The sequence below is a fragment of the Eumetopias jubatus genome, unplaced genomic scaffold (genome assembly GCF_037043125.1).
Source record: "Eumetopias jubatus isolate StellerSeaLion01/CBP00866 unplaced genomic scaffold, mEumJub1_p1.0 scaffold_14, whole genome shotgun sequence".
In the NCBI taxonomy this organism is placed as follows: domain Eukaryota; kingdom Metazoa; phylum Chordata; class Mammalia; order Carnivora; family Otariidae; genus Eumetopias; species Eumetopias jubatus.
The window spans coordinates 65,270,117-65,293,136 of NW_028274820.1; the positions used below are offsets into that span (position 1 = coordinate 65,270,117).

Consider the following 23,020-nt stretch of genomic DNA (forward strand, 5'->3'; position numbering starts at 1 on the left):
AAATAGTGCTGAGAGACATGAAGTAAAATAGACATACCCACCTATTTCTGAAGCTATAGGCTTTCCAGAGGGTCGTGGGTCACTAGGAAAAGGCGGAGTCACAAAACAAATCTAACACTTGGTACTGCTAATCTAAGTTAATGCACTAAAAGTAGTAAACTAAAATCCATTTGGTACCATGTTTATTTTTATAATTATGAAATACTGAAAGCAACCTAAATGCTAACAGTTGGAAAGTACAAACTGTAGTATATCAGTTGAATAGAATATTGTGTCAGACTGGGGTTCAGATACTTTTTTTTTTTTTTGAGCAAATACTTAACTAGCTCTATGTCCTTAAGCAAATTATGAAACTCTCTAAGCATTGGTTTCCTTATCTGTACAGTGGTGAACTAGACCAGACCCTAAGGACTGGCTCTGCTTTGAAGAGAGGTCTGGCTATTCAGATTTTATTTCAGTTTGCTTTCACTTTATATTCCTACTGAACCAGTAAACAAATGGTAGAGAGGAAGAACATGAGATGAAGAAAGTGAGTGAACTTGGCTCTCTAGTGCCTTTCTCATGAAGGCATGCCCAGAGTTTGATGGAAAACACAGTTTGTGCAGGGCGGGGACTCTGCCAGTTCAGAGGTGTTTAGAACCAGAGGCTCACTGCCTTTCTCACAGTTAGGCTGGGAGCGGGGCCACGTCAGCATCTGAGGAGCTGTTGCACATGGAGTTTCTTTTTGCATTGCAGGTATATCCTTTCTTGTACTATATTATCTGTATTGCATAATTCGGTTTGGCTGTGGCCTACTACAAATGATTGACTGAAACACAATAAACATTTAATGAAAAAAATATATACCAAGGTTTTTCTTCCTCAAGAAGACATGATCCAAATTCTAGTTTTCACACAAAGTAACTGAAAATTGCTTTGCTTGTTGGTCTCAGTGAAGTAGACCACATACTGAGCCTCCCTTGGGTGTCTCCATCATCATTTTCAGATTCAGGGTTTTGATGTTTAGTTATGTATACTGACCAAAATACTACTACTACTGTATGTACAGAGGTGCTAAGCCATGTTTTAAAAAATTGCATTACAAGGGCGCCTGGGTGCCTCAGTTGGTTAAGCATCTGCTTTGGCTCAGGTCATGACCCTGCAGTCCCGGAATCGAGCCCTGCATCTGGGTGGTGAGGGTGGGGCGGGGTCCCTGCTTAGCAGGGAGTCTGCTTCTCTCTCTGCCCCGCACCCCACTTGTGCTCTCTCTCTCAAATAAATAAATAAAATCTTTAAAAAAATTGCATTACATCTGTGACCTCATTTGGGAACTACTTGTCAGAGGTGTGCGGGCATCATGAGGATACCCTTTATATACCTCTTAGGATTCCTGTAAGGACTAATTGAGATAATATACATAAAATACCAAATGTGGAGCCGGGAATATGATGATCATCTAAGAATTATTAGTTATTAATACTACTACTGGTTTTGAACAATAAGCTGCTATAAGTTGCAGCATTATTTTATAGACCACTTAGAAAAAAAAAACACTGTCAATTAAACTATGACAGTGTTTTTGGTCACGTAAGATTTTTTTTTAAAGATTTTATGTATTTATTTGACAGAGAGAGACACAGTGAGTGAGGGAGCACAAGCAGGGGGAGTGGGAGAGGGAGAAGCAGGCTTCCCGTGGAGCAGGGAGCCCGATGCGGGGCTCGATCCCAGGACCCTGGGACCATGACCTGAGCCGAAGGCAGACACGTGACAACTGAGCCACCCAGACACCCCTCATGTAAGGTTTTTAATAAGTATTGAAGGAGCTCTTTTAGACTTTAGACATATATTTTATTATCTATTACTCTCATGTCTGAATCAGGCAACATAAATTGGTTTAAGTGTTCTTGACACTTCTTCACATTCAAAATTCGATTCTCTTAACTCATCTTTCAACTCTACATGTCATTGCTATCCATGTTTTTCCATGTAGCATTGTCCTATGTGCCATGTGTGTGACCTGTGTGCCACAAAGAGGCTTTTTTTTTTTAAAGATTTTATTTATTTATTTGACAGAGGGAGACACAGTGAGTGAGGGAGCACAAGCAGGGGGAGTGGGAGAGGGAGAAGCAGGCTTCCTGCAGAGCAGGGAGCCCAATGCGGGGCTCGATCCCAGGACCCTGGGATCATGACCTGAGCAGAAGGCAGGTGCTTAATGAATGAGCCACCCAGGCACCCATGAAGAGGCTTGTTGATGCAGCATTTCAGAGCGTGCCACTATTGCCTTCCCGACTTTTGTCAGAGCCTCTTATATCCGTTTTAAATACTTTCCTTTTTGACTAAGCTCAAAGCCTTATTTTTTGCTCTCAGTTGAATCAGATGTTGCTGAAGTTAAGTAGCTTCCATCCAGAGTTAGCAGGAAGTTTTAGGCAAATTGATGTTTATTGCTTGAACAGTAGTTCTCTGTGATACATTAATTAATCAAACCACTTCTCTTCCAGGGATTTGGTAATTTCTCCTACTTCAGTTGTATGGCTTGGCATAGGATGTAACCTGAGTGCATGTATCTCAGTAACAAAACATAAAAGACTTCTTCTATCTGTATCTTCTTGTCTTACATCCTGGAAAGCACTTAGCTTTTGCAAGAAAATATGAATTGTTGTCATTCTTCTGTCGTAAATATTTGCTTCACTGATTTCAAATTTATACTTCCTACTGCCCCATTCCACCTTTTTTATTCAGTGAGTCATAGCATAATTTTTAAAGATATTTTAAATGACAGTTCAATAGGGGAGTCTGAGCATTGCACATATGTCAGTTGAAGTGACAATATAAAAATAGCTGGGACAAAGGCTGTGCATACACAGACACTGACAACGATAGCATTATTGGAGCCTGGAAGCCAGCAGTTGTTAGATAAGATACATCCCTATTTCAGAGATGTTAAAATTGGGGTGGGGGGAGGAAACTCCTGGAATTGATGGAATGTAATTGTTAAGTACAGACTAACAATTATAATTATAGTCATTTTTTATTAACAGGAAACCTCTGAGTAGTTTGAGTTGGGGACAGGAAGTTATTGAAAAAGGAAAGGCCTTAGTTTTCCATTTGGAGCAGACATCCTTGACCAGAAGCAGATTTCACATAAATAGGAAAAAAAATCTTATTAGTTGCTGCTTTTTGAAGAGAAAGCCACAAATAAGCTGTGAAAAGTAATGAAGGTTGAGTACCTATTGATACCACTTTTAATCTGGCAGATTGCATAACACAGTTATGAAATCTGAGTTTAAATTTCCCTATATGTCATTTATGAGAACTGTAGGAACCCAGGTCTTCCCTCTCACCACAGTGAATATGAATATGCAGAGGAAATCACTGGTATCGTTAACAGGAATATGCTTCACTTTCTGCCTTGAGAGTAGTGAGACTTTCCACTTTCCTGGAACTAAAATCTAATTTCTGTGGCTTAATGGCAATGGTTAGTTGCATTCTAACCCATTTGTTCTAAATTCAAGGTTATAAATATTTCTATATAGTTTTTAGCAATCTCAGAACCAAGGCCTGTAAACTTCACTAATTAGAGGATTTCCCTGGTTTGTAGAGAAAAAAGGAGAGGAATCACACACACATACAGAAGGAGAAGTAGAGAGAGAGAGAGAGATAGGCCTGCTTCCCACAATTCAAAATAATGTAAGAAAATTAACTCTTATTGAGCATTATTAAGTATTATGTATTGGCCAAGGACTCTACATATGTTACCCCATTTAATCCTATGCATCTTTGAAGTAGGGGGTTTTAGCAGATGCTATGTGTGATCTGCCCATATCTCTTCACTTCCCACCATTCCTGAAAGCTTCTGCCTTCTTAACATGTACAGCTTTTTGCCCGAGTACTCTTACTGTTTGGCAGAGGCTGTACAGCCACTGTGTTCAGTCAGTGACTGGTGGGAGTTGGTAGATTAATACCCTAGCTCCCTTGTCCCTCTGACCAGGAAAGTCCAAGGTATGTTATGCACAATCTCCCAGAGTAGTCCAACAGGGTTGCACAGTTGCCTTTAATGGTAATTGCTTGACAGCACGGTTTATTGGCTTTTCCCCCCTTCCCAATCTCACTTCCTCACTCACCCCTGGTACTTCTTGGATCAGCTCTTGGATAAACTATTTGCACTCACATCCTTGTCTCAGGACTACTAGTTCCAGTTTACAGATGAGGAACCATGCCTAGAAAATACCAGGCAAGATTTGAATCTAAACTAGAGGGCTCACAAAAATGAACAGCCTGATTCCATGGGGAAACTTTTGACCAGGTGATCTTATTCAAAAAGATAAAAAAGATATAAAAAAAGATAAAAAACCTTGAAGGATTTTTAAAAATTTTTAATTAAATTCCAGTTAGTTAACATACAGTGTAATATTAGTTTCAGGTGTACAATATAGTGATTCAGTACTTCCATACATCACCCGGTGCTCATTACCACAAGTGCCTCCTTAATCCCCATCACCTATTTAACCCATCCCCCCACCCACCTCCCCTCTGGTGACCATCAGTTTGTTCTCTGTAGTTAAGAGTCTGTTTCTTGGTTTGCCTCGCTCTTTTCTCCCCTCATGCTCATTTGTTTTGTTTCTTAAATTCCACATATGAGTGAAATCATGTGGCATTTGCCTTTCTCTGACTGACTTACTTTGCTTAGCATACTGTTCTCTAGCTCCATCCACATTGTTGCAAATGGCAAGATTTCATTCTTTTTTATGGCTGAATATATCACATCTTCTTTATCCATTCCTCAGTTGTTGGACACTTGGGCTATTTCCATAATTTGACTATTGTAGATAGGCATGTATCCCTTTGAATTAATATTTTTGTATTCTTTGGGTAAATACCTACTACTACAATTGCTGGATCATAGGGGAGTTCTATTTTTTTTTTTAAAGATTTTATTTATTTATTTGTCAGAGAGAGAGCGAGAGCACAAGCAGGGAGAGCGGCAGGCAGAGGGAGAAGCAGACTCCCCACTGAGCAAGGAGCCTGATGTGGGACTCAATCCCAGGACCCTGGGATCATGACCTGAGCCGAAGACAGATGCTTAACCAACTGAGCAACCCAGGCATCCCAGTTCTACTTTTAACTTTTTGAAGAACCTCCATGCTGTTTTCCGGAGTGGCTGCATCAATTTGCATTCCCAGGAACAGTGCAAGAGGGTTCCCCTTTTGCCACATCCTTCCCTATACCTGTTGTTTCTTGTGCTGTTGATTTTAGCCATTCTGACAAGTATGAGGTGATATTTCATTGTAGCTTTGATTTGTATTGCCCTGATGATCAGTGATGTCAAGCATCTTTTCATGTGTCTGTTGGCCATCTGTATGTCTTCTTTGGAAAAATGTCTGTTCATGTCTTCAAATGGGAAAAGATATTTGCAAATGACATATCTGATAAAGGGTTAGTATCCAAAATATATGAAGAACTTATAAAACTCAACACACAAAAAATGAATACTCCAATTAAAAAATAAGCAGAAGAGTTGATCATACTGAAGTTTTACTCTTCTCCAATTTGACTACTTTAACAAGGATAAGTATAACTTATATTTTGTACTTATGTCTACCTGTGTTAGATTCTATACTAGATAATTTAATGGGCAAATTTAATTGACTTGTGGTTTATTTCACATAGCACTGGGATGAACTCAAAATATATACTGAGTTTTGCAGAAAACTGATGGCAAGTTACCTTATTATGTAGACAAGTGTAAAGACCTTCTATCTTGAATAACTTATTGGCAGATAATTCTTGATGTTCTTCTAGGAAGGAGGCTAAAACAAAAATCATTCGAAAATCACTTTACCTGTACCTCTTTCTAAATACATTTCATTTTCTTCATCATCATTTTTGTATACATTCTTATGTTATTACTTGAGTGAAAGTTACTTGAAGATAGGATCCATGTCTGATCCCCTTTTTTTTAACCTTACAATATTTAGTGTAATGTCTTGTATCAGTCAGGTCTAAATAAATATTCATAAAATAAATAAATGACTATATTGATTAAAACTAGTGCTTTATTAAATGGACAAAGACATTTAAAATTAGGATCAATATGGGGATAAACATACCATCTCATAAATAATTACTGTTGAACTGTGAGATTTGTGCTGTTGAATTTGTTACCTTGGCTTGATTGTGAAAAATGACACTAACATTGAATGATGTGCCACTCAGTAACTTACGATACCATTCTAAATACCTTTTCTCCTTCTCCAGAATTCTGTTTAAAAGAAAATAGAAATAGAAACCTAGTATGTGGACCTTCTTGTAGCTATTTCAGATCCATTGGTAGCCTTGACTAAGAAAGAAGTAGGTAGTCACATCTTAAAATAGTGAAGCTACTGGGTGGTTCTGAAGAACCCAAACTAATTAAAGGGAGGAGAGAAAAACATAAAGAAAAGGATCCTGTACATCTTCACACTTTTTTTGGACGCTTTCCCCTGATTTTGGTCATTCCTTGTTCTTTGAGAGTGTTAAGAACAAAGCATCATCAGGGGGAGGAGTTGATGCCTTTACTTTGTTCACATGGTTCTTCTCTTGTTCTAGCTTTGTTAAGTTTTCCCCAGACTCCATCAGATATGGGTACTTAGGGAGTCTATGACCCCATGTGACTTATGATTTTATTATAGGAGTGGCTGCTTCAAGTATTCTTAATAGTGAATCCCTGAAACAAGCAACTATAATTCAGACTCATAGACCATTCCTAGGTGTCAGTTTCAGTAGTTTATGCAGGTGCTAAGGCTTTTTTTTATTTATTTGAGAGAGAGAATGAGAGAGAGAGAGAGAGAGAGAGAGCACATGAGAGGGGGGAGGGTCAGAGGGAGTAGCAGACTCCCTGCCAAGCAGGGAGCCCTATGCGGGACTCGATCCTAGGACTCCAGGATCATGACCTGAGCTAAAGGCAGTCACTTAACCAACTGAGCCACCCAGGTGCCCAGGTGCTAAAGCTTTGATGGACTCTTCTGAAAGTTTGACCCATCTAAACTGACATAGATAAAATCTTATTTAATTATATGCAGATTATTCATTTGAGTCCAGAAGCTGATTTAAATTTTGGTTCTGTTAATATGTTAATTGTGCCCATAAATTTTCTGGGGGAGAAGACCTCATATGATATTTTCTAAAGCCAAGTTTAGTAAAAGGAGCCTAAGATGATCTGATGACAGTAGATTGCAAGACATACAATGAAATGAGAAAGAAGTGCTCTGTAGCATAGTGGTCAAGATTTATTTTTTAATTTCATTAGTTTTCTTAGGATGAAAGTAACTTTTATTTGCTTAAAAACAGCAAACAAATACGCAAACATATATACCAACCCATCTAAGTAACTATCATATATGAAGCAATTGTGGTGGTTTACAATGTTTTCTCAGGCTGATCTCTGAAAATATTACTTGTGTTTTCCCTGGTTGCTATGACAGATAATTTTCAATGTCATCTTAGGAAAACGTTAACAAATTTAATTCTTCTCTGAAACCTGCATTCTTGACTTTCTCACTCCCGTCTCCACCCTTTACCAGTCTCTCATTTTTGACTTGGAGCTGTGTAAAGGTCTCTTCTGTCTCCTCCAAAATCTAGAGCATGGGGAGATAAGGAGCAGGGCATTTAGGGCCGCATAATCCTGGATTCCATTACAGCTCCTCCTTTTAATAATTGTGTCATTTTATGGTGCAATACTTTATATCTAGAGCCTTAGCTGGAAGTTGCAATGCCTACCTTCATAGGATAGTAGTAAGAATTAACCAAAATATTATTTGTAAAATTTTCAGCATATTTTCTAGCACATAAGAGGTTTTTACTCTTGTTGCTGCCGTTGCTGTTATTTCTGGGGCTATTATTCATGGGAACCAGCTCAGAAAAGATAACCTTTTGGAGAGAACTCTTACAAGAAAGAATGATAGCATGGAATTAAGTATATACAATTGCTAAATATGTCTCAAATCTGCGAGCATCTGGCAAGGGAAATTCATTTTCTGGTCTTTAACTGATGAGGAAACCAAGACCCAGAGAACTAAAATAACTTTCCTAGAGACGAACAGCTTGTAAGGAAAGGTGCCACAATTCAGCCTAGGTCTCCTGACTTCTAAGCCAATGCACCTTTCATGATCTATGCTGACGCTTCTATGGAAATTATAAGTAAGCATAAGTCATTAGCATGAAATGGTGAATAAGTGAAGGATAAGTGATGCATATTAGTCAGGCTAATGACCTCAGCGGGAAAAGCAGCATCAAACTTAGTATTTACTTTCTTGGAGCTCACCTTCTTGGGCCTCCATTGTCCCCTATCTTGTACCTTCAAAGAAATGATTTTTATATATTTGTCTCTAGTTATTTTCCATGGGATAATTAGTTGAAATTACCTAATCTACCATTGCTAGAAGGAACTTTCCTCTGGAATCTTCATTATCAATTTGATTTTCCAGTCTTAATGTTTTTTTGTATGTTGCTTCTGAATAGTGCATATTGATCAGGAGCTTTTCTTGAAGCAATTGTTAGTGCTTAGTGAGGGTGATTGGCTCCATTGGACGTCATTGATGTTTTATTTTAAAACTGAATATGTCTAGGGGCACCTGGGTGTCTCAGTTGCCTTAGCATCTGACTTCAGCTCAGGTCATGATCCGAGGGTCCTGGGGTTGAGCCCTATGTCGGCCCTGTATTGGGCTCCGTGCTCAACAGGGAGTCTGCTTGTCCCTCTACCTCTCCCTCTGTCCCTCGCTTGTACTCTGACTCTCTCTCAAATAAATAAATGAAATATTTTTAAAATGAATATGGCTATCCAGGATCAAGTTTTATGATAATTCAAGTAATCTACTGTAGATAGCATTGAGGTCAGCATGGGAGTACAGATCAAATGCAAAACATAAGCTTAAGGAAACAGGACCAGAGTATGTTGTTTAAAGCAACCTCATGCTTTCTGGTTGTATTGCAGCTAAACTCTATGAAGGTCACTTGTTTTCTGTTTGCCAGAGTTTTTAGATTGTCCTCCATTAGGAAGCAATATGCTTCATTTTTTCACAAAGCAGTGTTGATAAGCCCAGTACCCTGTTCTCCTTTTGGTTGAAATGTGAATTAGACTTTTACAGCTTTTGAATCATGACAAAGAAGTAGAGAACTCCAAAGTCCAATAAATCACTTTGGTTTAAAATTTAAAAAGAATGATTGGCAAGTGTTTCATTTTATTATTGATAGGATGAAAAATATAAAGCCGATTTTTTTTTCAAAGCTTTATTTTATAAAAACTGTTGAGTATAATAATCTGAAACTTACTAAGATGCCATTGAGGCCATACAGCTTGGTGTCATTTTTTTTTTTTTTAATTCTTAAAGGTTTGTGTTAGTTTTTGGGTCAGTTTTTTCTATTTTTTAAAATTTTAATTCCAGTATGGTTAACGTACAGTATTATATTAGTTTCAGGCGTACAATAGAGTGATTCAGCAATTCTAGACATTACTCAGTGCTCATTACCGTAAATGTACTCTTAATTCCCTTCAGCTTGGTATAATTTTAAAAAGTTTTATTTTATTGTGTTTTAGGTTCAAAGGGCTGTTTTACTTTTCAGAGGTAAATAGCTCAACATTTTGAGCCCTCTGCATGAGAGGAAGATGGGGTTGAGCTGAGACCTTGGGAACAAAGGAAAACCCTAATTATCAATACTAAACTGGATGAAGTAAGCACCAAAAAACCTAATAAATATATTAATTTCTAACTGACATGGGTTATAAAGAAGATAAAACAGAATAACATGTACATTTAAATTTATTTAAAAAAATTTATAAGATCTTATTTATTTGAGACAGAGAGAAGGCCTGAGCATGAGCAGGGGGGAAGGGGAAGAGGGTGAGAGAGAAGCAGGCTCCCCACTGAGCAGGGAGTCTGACTTGGGGCTCGATCCCAGGACCCTGAGACCATGACCTGAGCTGAAGGCAGATGCTTAACTGACTGAGCCACCCAGGTGCCCCTTAAATTTATTGATTGATTGATTCACACATTTTTTATTTAACTTCCTACCTGCTGTTGTTTTCTAAAAGCCACACATGAGATAGCTGGGATTTGAAAACTAAAATCATATCAGTTCTTACAGAAGAGCACATGCTTAGTATTTTCTCCCTTTCCAGACACTTTTAGCACAATTTTCCCCAAATTAAGATTTTCTTCTACTCTTACAATTAGAAGAGGCAAAATTATTAGTACAATTGATACTCAGCTATAAAGGATAAAGGTTAGGTATATGCATGGTGTGTGTGTGTGTGTTTGTATAGACATTAAAACTGGACATTAAACTTGTCAATTTAAGAGCTGTAAATAAAGGTGGTGGATTCAAACACTAAAAAGATGGTTAAAATCGCTTACCTTTAACGTGCTTCTCATACTTGAAGATTCTACATTTCCACATATTTTTGTCTCACATTTTGTGAGGTAATTTTGCTATGTGTTTGATCAGTAAATTATCACATTGCATTTTTATTTAACAAAACTCTCATTTCAAAGGCTCTTCATTTGTCTCATAGCATTCCTTTTATTATCATATTTGAGTTTATTTAGCAATACAGTCCTTCTAAATAATAATCCTATATTTTAGTAGCAATCCTTCTGAAGTATTGGCATTATGCCTCATTATATTAAAGAAATATCCATGCCAACTATGACATGGTTTTGACTTGATCTGCAAGTTGGCAGTAAGAGAGGAAATTCATAGTACTTCTATGTTAACTAAATGCCATATCTACTTAAATTATCTAATATGCTACTGTAATCTTATGAAAACAGTAGTTTGCTTAGACAAATAGTCTATAAAATAGTAGGAACTGTTTTAATGCTGAAATGACCACAGAGCACACAAATGCCAAATTATATACAAAGGATCTTTCCTTCTTATACTCCAGAGTTCTTTGTCAGTGGCTCCAAAGGCAACTTAAAAATATGTTTTCTGGTTCACCTGGTTTACTATTTTGTCTTAAACCCATTATCTTGAAATACAAATTCAATTTTAGGTATTGGTCTAGTTTAGATTTGGATTTTGTATAGAGAGTCTTTGTGGTAAATAATGGTTTATTATTCTTCAGTGGTTTGGGGTAGGAAGCTCTTTTCACAGTCTGTGACATCTCCTGAAAGGATTTTCAAGATCATTGTAATTAATTTGTATCCTAATTTAGTCAGTGCTATTTATAATGGCTCAGTAGGGCAAAAACCCTTAATTTTGGCAATTAGTGGGAAGTTCTCCATTGGACATACAGAGAGTTCACACTTAGGTCTAAAGAACCAACTCCATTAGCGCGGAAGGAAGACATGTGGCAAGTATGGAAAAGGTCTAGAGTTTAGTTGTCTGGTTGCTCACTGTGAATCAAGAGTTGAGGCAGCTGTCAAGAGATCAGAGGCAACCAAAGGCCTGGCTGGCAGGGAGAATTCCCAGTAAATGGGAGGGATGGCCCTCTCCTACCCTGCACTCCCAACCCCAGCCTGGTGTCCTGGGGGTCAGTTTGGGGTTCTCTAGTTAGCTGTATAAATTTTTAATTGTTTAAATTTGGAGCTCATTCAAATACAAGTGGTCAGGACAGAGAGAAAACTTGAAACCATGTTTATATAGGGAAGAGCTGGAGGAACTGAGGTTATTTATTCTGGAGGAGAGGGTACAGAATTGCTGTCTTCACAGATATAAAGGGCTATCATGTAGAAGAGAGGTTAGCTTTATTGTGCATGGCTCTGGAGGGTAGACTCAGGGCCAGCGGGGCAGATTTTGACTCACTATAAGAATAGCTTTCTGCTGGTTACACATGTCCCTGGACGGAGTGAACTGCCTCCAAAAGTAGTAATTTTGGACTGTGAAGACAACCATGCTTAGGCAGATGGTTGCTATTGCAAACAGGGTCCTAGGAAAATCCCACAAGACTGGATCTCTAAAGTCCTCCCAACCTAGTTCTATGTTCTATGTCTTACCATCTCTCTGTCCAGCTAACACATTTCTTAATCACCCTCTGTTTATCAAGCATAGTGCTAGGAGTGCAGAGAACTCCGGGCACTCCCATGGGGAAACCAAACATGCAGCCAGCCACTACAGCACAGGGTGAGAAGTAACCTAATCCACTTTGGATATTTGAGGTTGGAGCGGTGCTAACTGTAGGCTTCCCAGGGGTTCCAGCCGAGTCTCAGGTTTCTTACCTCTTATATAAGGGGCTTGGACTATTCCGTAGCATTCTATGCAAATAAATTCGTTCAGTGTCTTCCTTTATAGTTTCATTTTGATCGTCAGGCCCATGGTGCTCTAGCTTTTACCAACCTCTGGGTACAAATGGAGTCACACTGGCAACAATACCCAGATTTCACTTAGGCTTGCCTATTGTGCTGCTTAGGACCTCTGGACCTCTATAAAAATCTTTCCCAGCTATCTCTAGGACTCCCTGGCCATGCCCAGTGGGCGCTCATGAGCTGACTCCTCCTGCTTCTTGCTCTGTTATTATCTGAACCCACCTGAGGGTGGGGCCTCCTCACGCCAGTCTTGCTGGTGGTTCCCTCTATGATGATGACGAGGTCCCTGCCCAGCATTGGTATTTCTAGGATTGCAGCCGTCACGGTGCTAAGGTGACACTGCACTTCTCGAGGTCTTCACTGTAGCACAGCCATACTAGTCCCAGCTAAAGTGGGGTTAAAAGCCCACTTCCTCATTTTGTGTCATTTTTTATCACCTGGGCAGTGAAGTGGGACCAGATAGGCTTATGTCTCACAAAATTCCTCTTGAAATAAGCTCCTCTGGTTTCTGCCTGCAACCCCAAGGCTGTGGGATCAGTAGCTGAGAGAGACACCAGGGTTTTCTCTTCATTCCAGTTTCCCCCAAGATCTCCAAAGGTCCTTCCTGTGCTGGCCAGTTCTCCTTGAGCAGAAAGATAAAGCAAATGAACTGTAATCCTGGCAGTTTCAGGATCCAGATCATCAAATATACCTATACCTGAGACGATTATCGTTATTGTTATTTATGACTTATGTCTGGCACAGGGCTAAATAGTTTTCCTATATCATCTCAGTTAATCACCTCAGCCTTTGGAGCTGCAGACTCTTAGTATCCTCATTTGTAGATAAGGATGAGGCTAAGAGGAATTAAGTAACTTGCTCAAGGTCAAACAGCTGACAGAGCTAGAATTTGAAACCAGACTATTATGAAATAGTTCAGAAACCAAATTCTCAAAAGGCCCCCAACACTTGGACATAAACACGCCATCTTATAACCTGGTTTACAGTCAAGTGCCTCCTTTGCTCATTTTTAATCTTTGTGTAAATTCAAAATTGGTTTTTGCATCCAGGGCTGGGAAGAAACAGTGGATGCTGCCATTTCCCACCTCTTGAAGACTTGCCTATCAAAGAGTTCGAAGGAGCAGGCCTTGAACCTCAGCAGCCAGCTGAACATACCCAAAGACACAAGCCGACTGAAGAAACATATCACCTTGCTCTGTGATAGATTAGCCAAGGGTGGACGTCTCTGCCTAAGTACAGATGCAGCGGCTCCGCAGACCATAGTCATGCCAGGTAAGAGCTTCGTCCATGTTCCCTAAACACGACTACTTTTCCCAAATTAAAGGAATGTGCCTGAGGTTGTATTTGGGGTTTACATTTCATATTAAAGTGATGATAGCCAAGAAAATTGCTTTCACATTTCCCCTCAGATATCCCAGCGTAACCACTTGGATAAATATTCTTGGGGTATTTGCTTGCTAGACATTTCTAGAATGGTATGTCTTTTTTCTTCCCTTTGCTTTTAAATATATGATCCATTTTGTTTTGCTTCTAACCAATAAAAAGTGGATTAGAGAATAGAACTATTTTTAAGAAAAAGTTTTACTAAATGTGGTCTCGCGATACCATATTTCATAAATGTAAATAGCATAATACAAGCAGCTAATGTAATCCAGATGAGCGAGTCCCGTGCCTACTGCTGTTCGCTTGGATTGTGGTCATCAGAATAAGGGGGGAAGAGACAAAGAAAAAGACTGGGATCAGGAGATGTGAACAGGCTGCGGAGACATGGCGCCTACAGGCCAAGGTAGAGAGAGATCCAGCTTGCCCCAACATGAGCAGTTAGTGCTGGCCATGGGCATCCCGGTCAGCCCTTTCCATGGTCAGAGGGGCTAAGCAATCAATGGTGCTACACCTGGGTCCCTCGGGGGCAGCAGCTCCCATGTCCTGCTTCCCTTAGTGGTCTGTCTTATGGCAACAGCAGGGAACATAAAGTAAATTCAGTGCAACAGCTGTAGTATCTTTTTCCTTCTAAAGCAAGGACCAGGGTATGAGAAGTGATGTGGTTTTCTCTTCTTCCTTCTCACATGCCTTATGTGCCCCTCCCCCACATGCTGATGCTCTTCCTCTTGCTTCCTTTTCCCCTCAATCAGCATTCCTAGAAGTAAAAAGGAATGCAAGCAAAAACTTAAAAAGATAAACATGGAGACAGCATAGCATAATCTAATAAGGACAGACTCTGGAGGCAGACAGACCAGTGTTTGGGTCCTGCCTTTATCCCTTACCGCTTATATGACCCTGGATATGTTAGTTAACTTTCCAGAGTCTTAGTTTCTTCCTTTCGAAAGTAGGTATAATAATGTCCTCCTTGTCACTGGGGCCTTAAATGTTTGTAAAGCACCTAGGACAATGTTTGGGATTGAGACACACTCAAAAGTAAAGACACACTCAAAAAATAAAACACACTCCAACAATTCTTACCATTGTTACAGATATACATGGCGGGGAGTAGTTGATTTGGCATCATGGGTTGCTATATTCCGTGATTTGAAATCTTTTTTACCTTATTTGCACTCGGATGGAACCTTTTATTCCAAAAGAATTTTCTAATATGACCATTTCAGAATAGAAATGTCTTTCCACATAGAAACAGTTCTAATATAGTTTATCTTAATTTAGGCCCTCTTCCTCTTGCTCTGTTCATGTCCGCCCAACTGGTCCTTTGGCCTCTACTCATCTGTCTTCTGTCCCCTATTACAGGGTTATATTTGTAAGAAATAAATATTTAGGCTTAATGAGATAGTAAATGAAAAATATTTACTATGATCAGCACTCAGTATATGGCTCTCCCTCCTTCCTTGCCAATTAGAAAAACAAAGGAAGCTTGAGGGAGAAGGACAAATATATAAAAGAGAAAACTTAAGAAAGAGGTGGGAGCGGCCCCCTGACTGGCTGGCATAGCTACCCGTCGGTACAGGCCTGGGCAGCCCTGCCCTTTGTTCTCCGCCTCCCTGCCCGAGCCTCTTCGAGAATAGCCAGTGGCAATGCTGTGAGCAAAGACCTTGACACCTGGAGAGAACAGATGCTCCCTTAGCCACATTTATTGATTATGAAACTTTAGTCATTTGTTTAAATAACTAGGTTCAGAAGCATCTTGAGAGCTATTTCCACATAAGCCCTCAGTGCAGAATTTTTGAATGTGTGGAAGGAAGGGGCACAGGAAAGAGGAAGAGAAGGGAGGGAGGGAGAAATGAAAAAATGCAGGTAGATGGAAAATGTATTTGTTCACAAACCAGGAGTCTATAAGCCAGGTCTGTGCCTCTCATGCCCAGTCTAGCTAAGATCAGTCCACTGGGGAGACTGAGGCTTTGTGCATCTGTGCTGCGCTATCAAGGTCTTCATTGCTTCTACTTGACCCAGTTTTTGACTGTGGTTGAGTGACTCTGTCCTGCTTGCTTTGATCTAATTATGGTAGTGAGTTTTAAAAAATTGTTAAATCAGTGCTCTCTGTCATTAACATGCTCCATTATTGCCTATAATACATTTCCTCCCTAGAACTCAAATTTTTCACACACTTATTTCTGTACTTAGCACATGTCTGAGGTAGAAGAAACATGTAGAGTTACTGCTGTTTTGTAAACAGACAACGGATTTAGGAAAAGCTAAATATCTTGCCCAGAGTTATATGGTGACCGGAAGGGTTCAGTCTAGAATCCAAATCTAGCCCACTGTGCTTCCCTCTAGACCACACAGACCGCAGTGGTACAAACACATTTCCAGCCTGAGCTTCCTTCTGTGTAAGCTGTTCTTGATCTGGCCTTCTTTTCACTCCAGTCTAGCAGTGTGGGAGGAAAAGGGCAGAAACAGTTTCATACAGTGTCTTTTCTTTGCTGTGAGGAATATGGTAAAGATTGATCTTTATTTTGTGCTTCATTTTTATTATCTCCGTAGGTGCCATGATCCCCATCATCACAGAGATAATAAGAACTACTGTGTTACTTCAAGCCAGTAATTGTGCAATTTATAGTGTTAGTGTAGCTGTAATAGTTGTTTCAGAATACACAAAAGGAAAGTGGCATATTAGAAAGGAGTGGGTTACTGAACGCATAAGCTTACAAGCAGTTTTCACAGACATGATCTTTTTTAAAAGCTGGGCAGGAACTTAGAAATCATCTGGTTCACCTCCCTCCCTTAACAGCTGAGGTAACTGAGGCCTAGGAAGATGAAGTGACTTGGTGGTTGGTATTACAAGGCAGGAGTGTGTGTCATTTTACCATGTTCCCTATTAAATGGCAGATGGATAAACATCTCAAAATAAAAAACCCTTGGTCTTTTCTAGCCTCATGACTTTATGAGCCCGGCACCTTGGATGTGCCCTTTCTTTGCTCCAGTAAAGGCCATGATGACAACATCCTCCCTGGCATCCAGAGTTTGAAAATCTTTCCCACTGGGAATTACCTTACGGACTTTTTGCCTCACATTTCTCCTGTTTGCCTTTATGAACCTTCAGATGCTCTATCAAGATTTAGCTCACCCTTTTCTGGGTGTATGTCTTTTTTTAATTGTAGAACCATTAAACTTAACTGTCTCCTACCTGGAGCTCCAGATTCACATTTTTTTCTGCTGGGGAATATTGCACTTTCATTAAATGTCCTTTCTCTAATCTCAGCTGTATGCATCCCCTTAGAGCAAGAGTCACAGAAAGCCACCAGGGTGGTGTTTTAAAAAAAAAAAATGAAATGTGAATGCCTAGCTGGCTTTCTTATACACGTTTGTTACCTGCTTTGTCTCTGTAGGTGCTTGAGGCTGACAGATTTGCCTTAGATGGCCAGAGGCTTCCTTTTATGACCTCAGTGTCTAGGATGATATTTCACTGGCCTAATTATAGCGAAGACTTGACTCTCTCAAGCACATATGTAAAACTTAATGCACACATAGGTGGGCCTAACTTACGGTATTTGGAGACAAGTCATTTTAACCTCATGAATACTGGAGCTTTTTATCATTTCTGTATGAGTTTTTGTTCATTTTTTTTAACGACTTTATTTATTCGAGAGAGAGTGAGGGACCATGAGAGAGAGAGACACCAGTAGGCTGAGAGGCAGCGGGAGAGGGGGAAGCAGACTCCCCGCTGATCAGGGAGCCTGACTTGGGGCTTCATCCCAGGACTCTGAGATCATGACCTGAGCCAAAGGCAGTTGCTTAACTGACTGAGCCATCCAGGTACCCCGTCTGTATGGTTTTTAACCCTCATGTGTCTAGGTGATGCTTTGCATTGCAAGAAGTGGAGGGGGTTATGATGGCCCATCAGATGGAAGCTTGGAGAGCAGATGGTATGGGTCCCACAGCAGGGCAGGCACAGCAAGCTGAGCAGAGAAAAAGGCTTAAGGACAATCTAGGCTGGTCAAGTGCCTCAAGAGACTATTCTCTTAATGTGATCAAATGAATCAGAAGTTGCAACGGGCCATAGCTTCAATTGTATTTGCTTTGGCACTGCTGGATTCCTGGGCCGTAAGGAAGCCAATTTGGGGTGGAAGAAGAAAGCAAAGACAGTTTGATAAATAAGATGAGCCTTTTTACAGGTATGGGTCAGAAAACTTAACTCTGAGATGTGATATGGACCACCCCAAATTTAGTATTTTGTACATTTTTACTATATTAAGTGGGTAGGAGAAAATAGAGAGTAAAAATTTGAATAAGGTATCTATTCTATCCTTTGTGGAGATATATTTAAAACTCCCACTTTTTAGTATTTTAAATTTGAGTTAATGACCTTTTTGCCTTAAGGGTTGATGTTATTTTGAGGCTTCTTCCAAATGACCCATTTCAGTAGCATTTAAATTTAGCTTTCTCAGGTCTCACTTGGTTGCTTGGTAAGGCATTTGGTGTTTACTTTCATATTGTCAGCATGATCTAGCTGTTGGTTTTACACTTTATTTGAATTTTTATAAGTTTGAAGTCTTTCATTTAAGAAATTTAGACAAATTCAACATAGGAAAGCCCTCAGGAAAAATTACTAAATAGCTTCTGAATCTGTTTGATTCATTTTTGTTTAAAAAAGGAGCAAGTTCCAAAATGGTAAAATACTGTCAATCCTCGAACAACATGGGTTTGAACTGCACAGGTCCACTTTTATGCAGATTTTTTTTTTTTTATAAATACAGTACAGTTCTGTAAATGTATTTTCTCTTCCTTATGATTTTCTTAATACCATTTTCTTTTCTCTAACTTGCTTTATGATAAGAATATAGTATATAAGATAGACAACATACAAAATGTATTCTGGTCAGCTGTTTATGTCATTGGTAAGGCTTCCAGTCAACAGTAGGCTCTTAATAAGTGTTTTGGGAGTCAGAAGTCATATATGGATTTTCCACTGCACAGGGAGTTGCCACTCCCAACCCCTGCATTGATCAAGGGTCAACTGTGCTATTGTGAAGTGGACTTTGACTTCAGAAGTACATGAGCTAGCTTGGTCCTTTAGCAGATATATAATACAGGACAAGTTTCTTAGCTTGTCGGCTTCTCAATTTTTTTCAACTATAAATAGGAATAATAACGGTACTTTACCAGAGTTTTTAGCCAAATTAAATATAATAGTACTTGGAAAGTGCTGAGTAAGTGCTTGACACAGCAAATTCTCACTAAATGTGAGTTTCTATTAATAATTATTATAAATACTAATATAAAATCTAAAAGGCACTTGTGAGAATTTGATAAAAGAATTCTAGAGTTACAAGAGAACAAAATGTAAGATCAGACAGGAAATTTTAAAAAAGAAGAGTGTAAAATTTGCCTTTTTGGGATACTTATCATAAAGTAACAGTGAATGGCAGTGTTGCAATTACAACAAGGGAGCTTGATACACCAAATAGAACATTCAAAATTGATTAAAGTCTGGAAGGTTTGAGACTAATTGGTATTAGAAGAAGACTACCTGAAACTGGAACCAACATTTTATTGTTTTTATTTGGGAAAATAAAGAGGTTCAGTTGAAAAATAAGTAAAGTTAAAATTAGCAATAAGTTTATTTTATCATGTATTTGCCAAAATTTATGTTATGCCCACAATTATGTGCTAATTCTTAGGACAACAATGAAAGAATTTTGTGTGATTTTTGTTTTTGGCATGTTGATAGATACTCACATTTGACCTTATAAGCACCTTTACAAAGAGAGTGTTCTTTTTAGGAAAAAATATTCCAAGGCATCATCCATTTCCCTAGGTGGGGTCTTTCTTAATCCTTTCATATGCAAATCATTTTCTCCAGAAACATCTATCCTGTCATCCTCTGGTCAATTTTCTTCTCTTGATTAATTGGAATGATTGCCAGATTTTCACTGGTCACTGTCCTTGCATCTCTAATGACACTTAAGCTGCTTTAAATCTTGCATCGTTTGCAGGATTTATAATTTCCCTCTGCGGCCCATTTATGCTGTATTTGCAACAATCTCCAACAGCTGGTGAGGGATGGACCCATGTAAAAAGTTGATAGCAGCCAGGGATTCATCTAGTGTTAAATGTGGAAAGACCCTTGAGGAGAAACTGATCTTATAAGTAGTCTGTTAGTTTTTGAGTGAATGTCTTTGTGTTATGCTTTTGCTTTTCTGTGACTACAGTTGGGATAATCAGAACTTCTATAAGCAGGAAAATCCGCCTCCCTCTCTGCCCATTAAATATGTAAGAATTTAGAATGTGCTAATCTGAACTCAGACCTCATGTGCTTCTGTGACATTTCAAAGCAAAGGAGAGAGGACAGGGTGAGTTTAAAAATGGTGCTAGGAACTGGCCCGCTGTTTGGAGAAAAAAAATAGATTACCTAGTCCCTACCATGTGCTATAGCGCATTTCAGATAGCTAAGAGATTTAAATGTAAAAAAATGAGATCACAAAACAGAGAAGGAAATAAAGGTAGACACATAGATGTGGAGGCAGGATAGGTCTTTCTAAGTAAGTCAGTAAAGGCAGGAAACAAAAGATTGAGCTTCAGGTACATACTTCTCAAAATCTGGTCCAGAAGCATATAAACCAAGGGGCGTGTTAATGGTAATTACCCTGGGTAGCGGAGTTATAGGCGCTGAGTACCCTCCTATTCTTTCTTGTCCATATACTGTGTACATTTTCCTACAAAAAATGTATATAACTCATCAGAAGGGACCATGATCAAAAGTACTACCAAGAAAACAACTATAATTGTATCAGAAATGGTGGTAAGGAAAAACCAAGGACTCATTTCATAGACCAGGAAAATTAATGGTTTTTTTTTTATTCCCAAAAAGAAATAAGTTGTTCAAAGGCAATGACCATGTGCTTATGGGGCTTATTTGTATTTCCATCCTGATAAATGAGCCCAAGTCCTTTCCCGCCCAGGACCCCTTGTATAAATGTGTGCAGCCAGGTTATGGATTCTGCCTCCATCCCATCTCATCTCCTCTCTGAAAGTAGGCGAAATTATGCCATTTATTGATCTCTAAGTAACTTTTTCACCTTTCCATGAGTGACTTCATAATTGCTAAATCTGGTGAACACTTTGCCTACAACTCATTTGGCTGCCCTGTACCCTTTTACACTGAGACCATTTCCTTACAACATTTTCGTTCCTCGGCTTTTCTTTCACTATTGGAAACTGTCCCTGTCCTCCTCAGGCGTGTCTTTTCCTGACTGCTTTGTGGCTTCTTGTCCCTTTTTCTGTCTCTCGACTGTCAGTATTCCATCTTCATGCTCTCCTGGACAGTTTCATCCAACTACCACCTGCATTCCATGATTTCTAGGTTTGTACATTTCTGTCTGGCTATTTTTTCCAGATTTCATGTGTCTCCATCAGTATCCCACAGGCCTCTCCACTTCCACGTGCCTGAATGCACCTCACCTCCTTCTGCATGTCTCATATCAGTGGATGATGTTACCCAGTGCCCCGGCCAGGGGCCTCAGAACAGCCTTGACCCTCTGTTTCCTTTATTCCTCATGTTCAGTCAATCACCAAAACTTGATGGTGGCACCTCCCAAATGTATCTCTTTTCACTGTCCACACTGCTATTACCTTACTTAATGCCCTTGTCTCCTATTGCTATTAAAATGGCCTACCAGTAGTCTTCTTGAATTAACATTCCTCCTTTATTTTTAGTACTATCATAAAAAACAAAACAACTTATGAATGTTCATAGCAGCATGATAGCCCAAAATGGGAACAATCCAAATATTTATCAATGATGAGTGGATAAACAAATGTGGCACATCCATATAGTGGAATATTCTACAACATGGATGAATCTTCAAAACATAATATTAAGTGAAAGAAAGCCAGTCCAAAAGACCATATATTATATGATTCCATTCATATAAAATGTCCAGAATAGCAAATTCAGAGAGGCAGAAAGTATACTAATGGTTGCATAGGGCTAGGGGTGGGGTAGGGGTGGAGAAATGGCTAGTGATAGCTAATGGGTATGGGATTTCCTTTTGGGTGAGAAAAGTATTCTAAAATTAGGTTGCATGATGGCTGCACAACTCTGTGAATGTACTAAAAACCACTGAATATATGTTTTAAAAGTGTAAATTATGTTGTAATAAAGTTATTAAAATAACTCATATCTTTAATACACAGATAAAACATGTTTTGTAGAAATTTAGGAAATTCAGATGGGAAAAAAAGATTAAAAATTGCTACTAATCTGACCACCCTGAAATAGATACAAATGCTGCTGTATATAGATTTATGTATGTGTATATACATATATATATTCTGTGTGTGTGTATACATATCTTTCCAGTTTTTTATTTTGCATATATACTTTTGTTTCATAAAATTGGGTCACACTGAACCTACTACTTTATAACCCACTTTAAAAACTCATTAAATCATTATTGCATTATTAAATATTATACATATTTTAATAGCTACATACTTAATCAGTCCCCTTTTGTCAAATATACAATTTCTGAAGAGGGGCGGAGCAAGATGGAGGAGTAGGAGACCTGGATTTCGTCTGGTCTCAGGAATTCAGCTGAATAGGGATCAAACCATTCTGAACACCTACGAACTCAACAGGAGATCAAAGAAGAGAGTGGCACCAACTCTCTGAACAGAGAAGCGACCACTTACCGGAAGGTAGGACATGCGGAGAAGTGAATCTGAGGCGATATTCGGGAGGATAGACGGCGGGGGAGCGGGCCTCCGTTGGCCGCTTCTGGCAAGTGATAGAGCCGCGGAGCACAAAATCGGACCTTTTAGAAGCCGGCTCCGCTGAGGGACGTCGCTCCAGTGGCTAAGCGGGGGGTGGAACCCTCGCAGGACAGTGGGGTCTCAGGACCCTCGGGGTCACAGAAAGACCGGGGGTGCCTGAGTGTGCCAGAGCTCCCAGGTATCAGATCGGGGAAGCCGGCTGCAGAGACGGAGCCAAGGCGCGGGCTCTCAGCTCGGGGTGGCCATAAACTGTGATCCACGGCCCAGTCGGGCCACTGCTCCTCCAGCAGGGACCCAACAAGCGGCAGATCCGGGGAGACTCCCCTCCCTCCCCCGGGAGGAGCGGCGCGGGAGCGCACCGCAGGGATCTGCTCGGTTTGGAGACTCCACACGACGTCGGGTGCCAGAGATAGAAACGCTCGATCACAGGCCGGGTGAGGACGGAGTGCGGCTGGAGACCGGGGAGATGAGAGTGACTGCTTTTCTCTGGGGGCACACTGAGGAGCGGGGCCCTGAGTTCTCAGCTCCTCCGGGCGGAGATTGGGAGGCCACCATTTTCACCCTGGTCCTCCAAAGCTGTACCGAGAGCTTGCAGGGAA

At 39.8% G+C, this 23,020-nt stretch overlaps 1 protein-coding gene across 1 annotated transcript in view; it reads left to right on the forward strand.

The window, feature by feature from the left end:
• The window catches only part of BBS9 (Bardet-Biedl syndrome 9), a 470,178-nt gene that overhangs the window by 380,196 nt on the left and 66,962 nt on the right, over positions 1 to 23,020 (forward strand). The window contains exon 21 of the mRNA XM_028092268.1: positions 13,310 to 13,532. Within this exon, the coding sequence (XP_027948069.1) occupies positions 13,310 to 13,532 (223 nt within the window). The remainder of the gene's footprint in view (positions 1 to 13,309; positions 13,533 to 23,020) is intronic.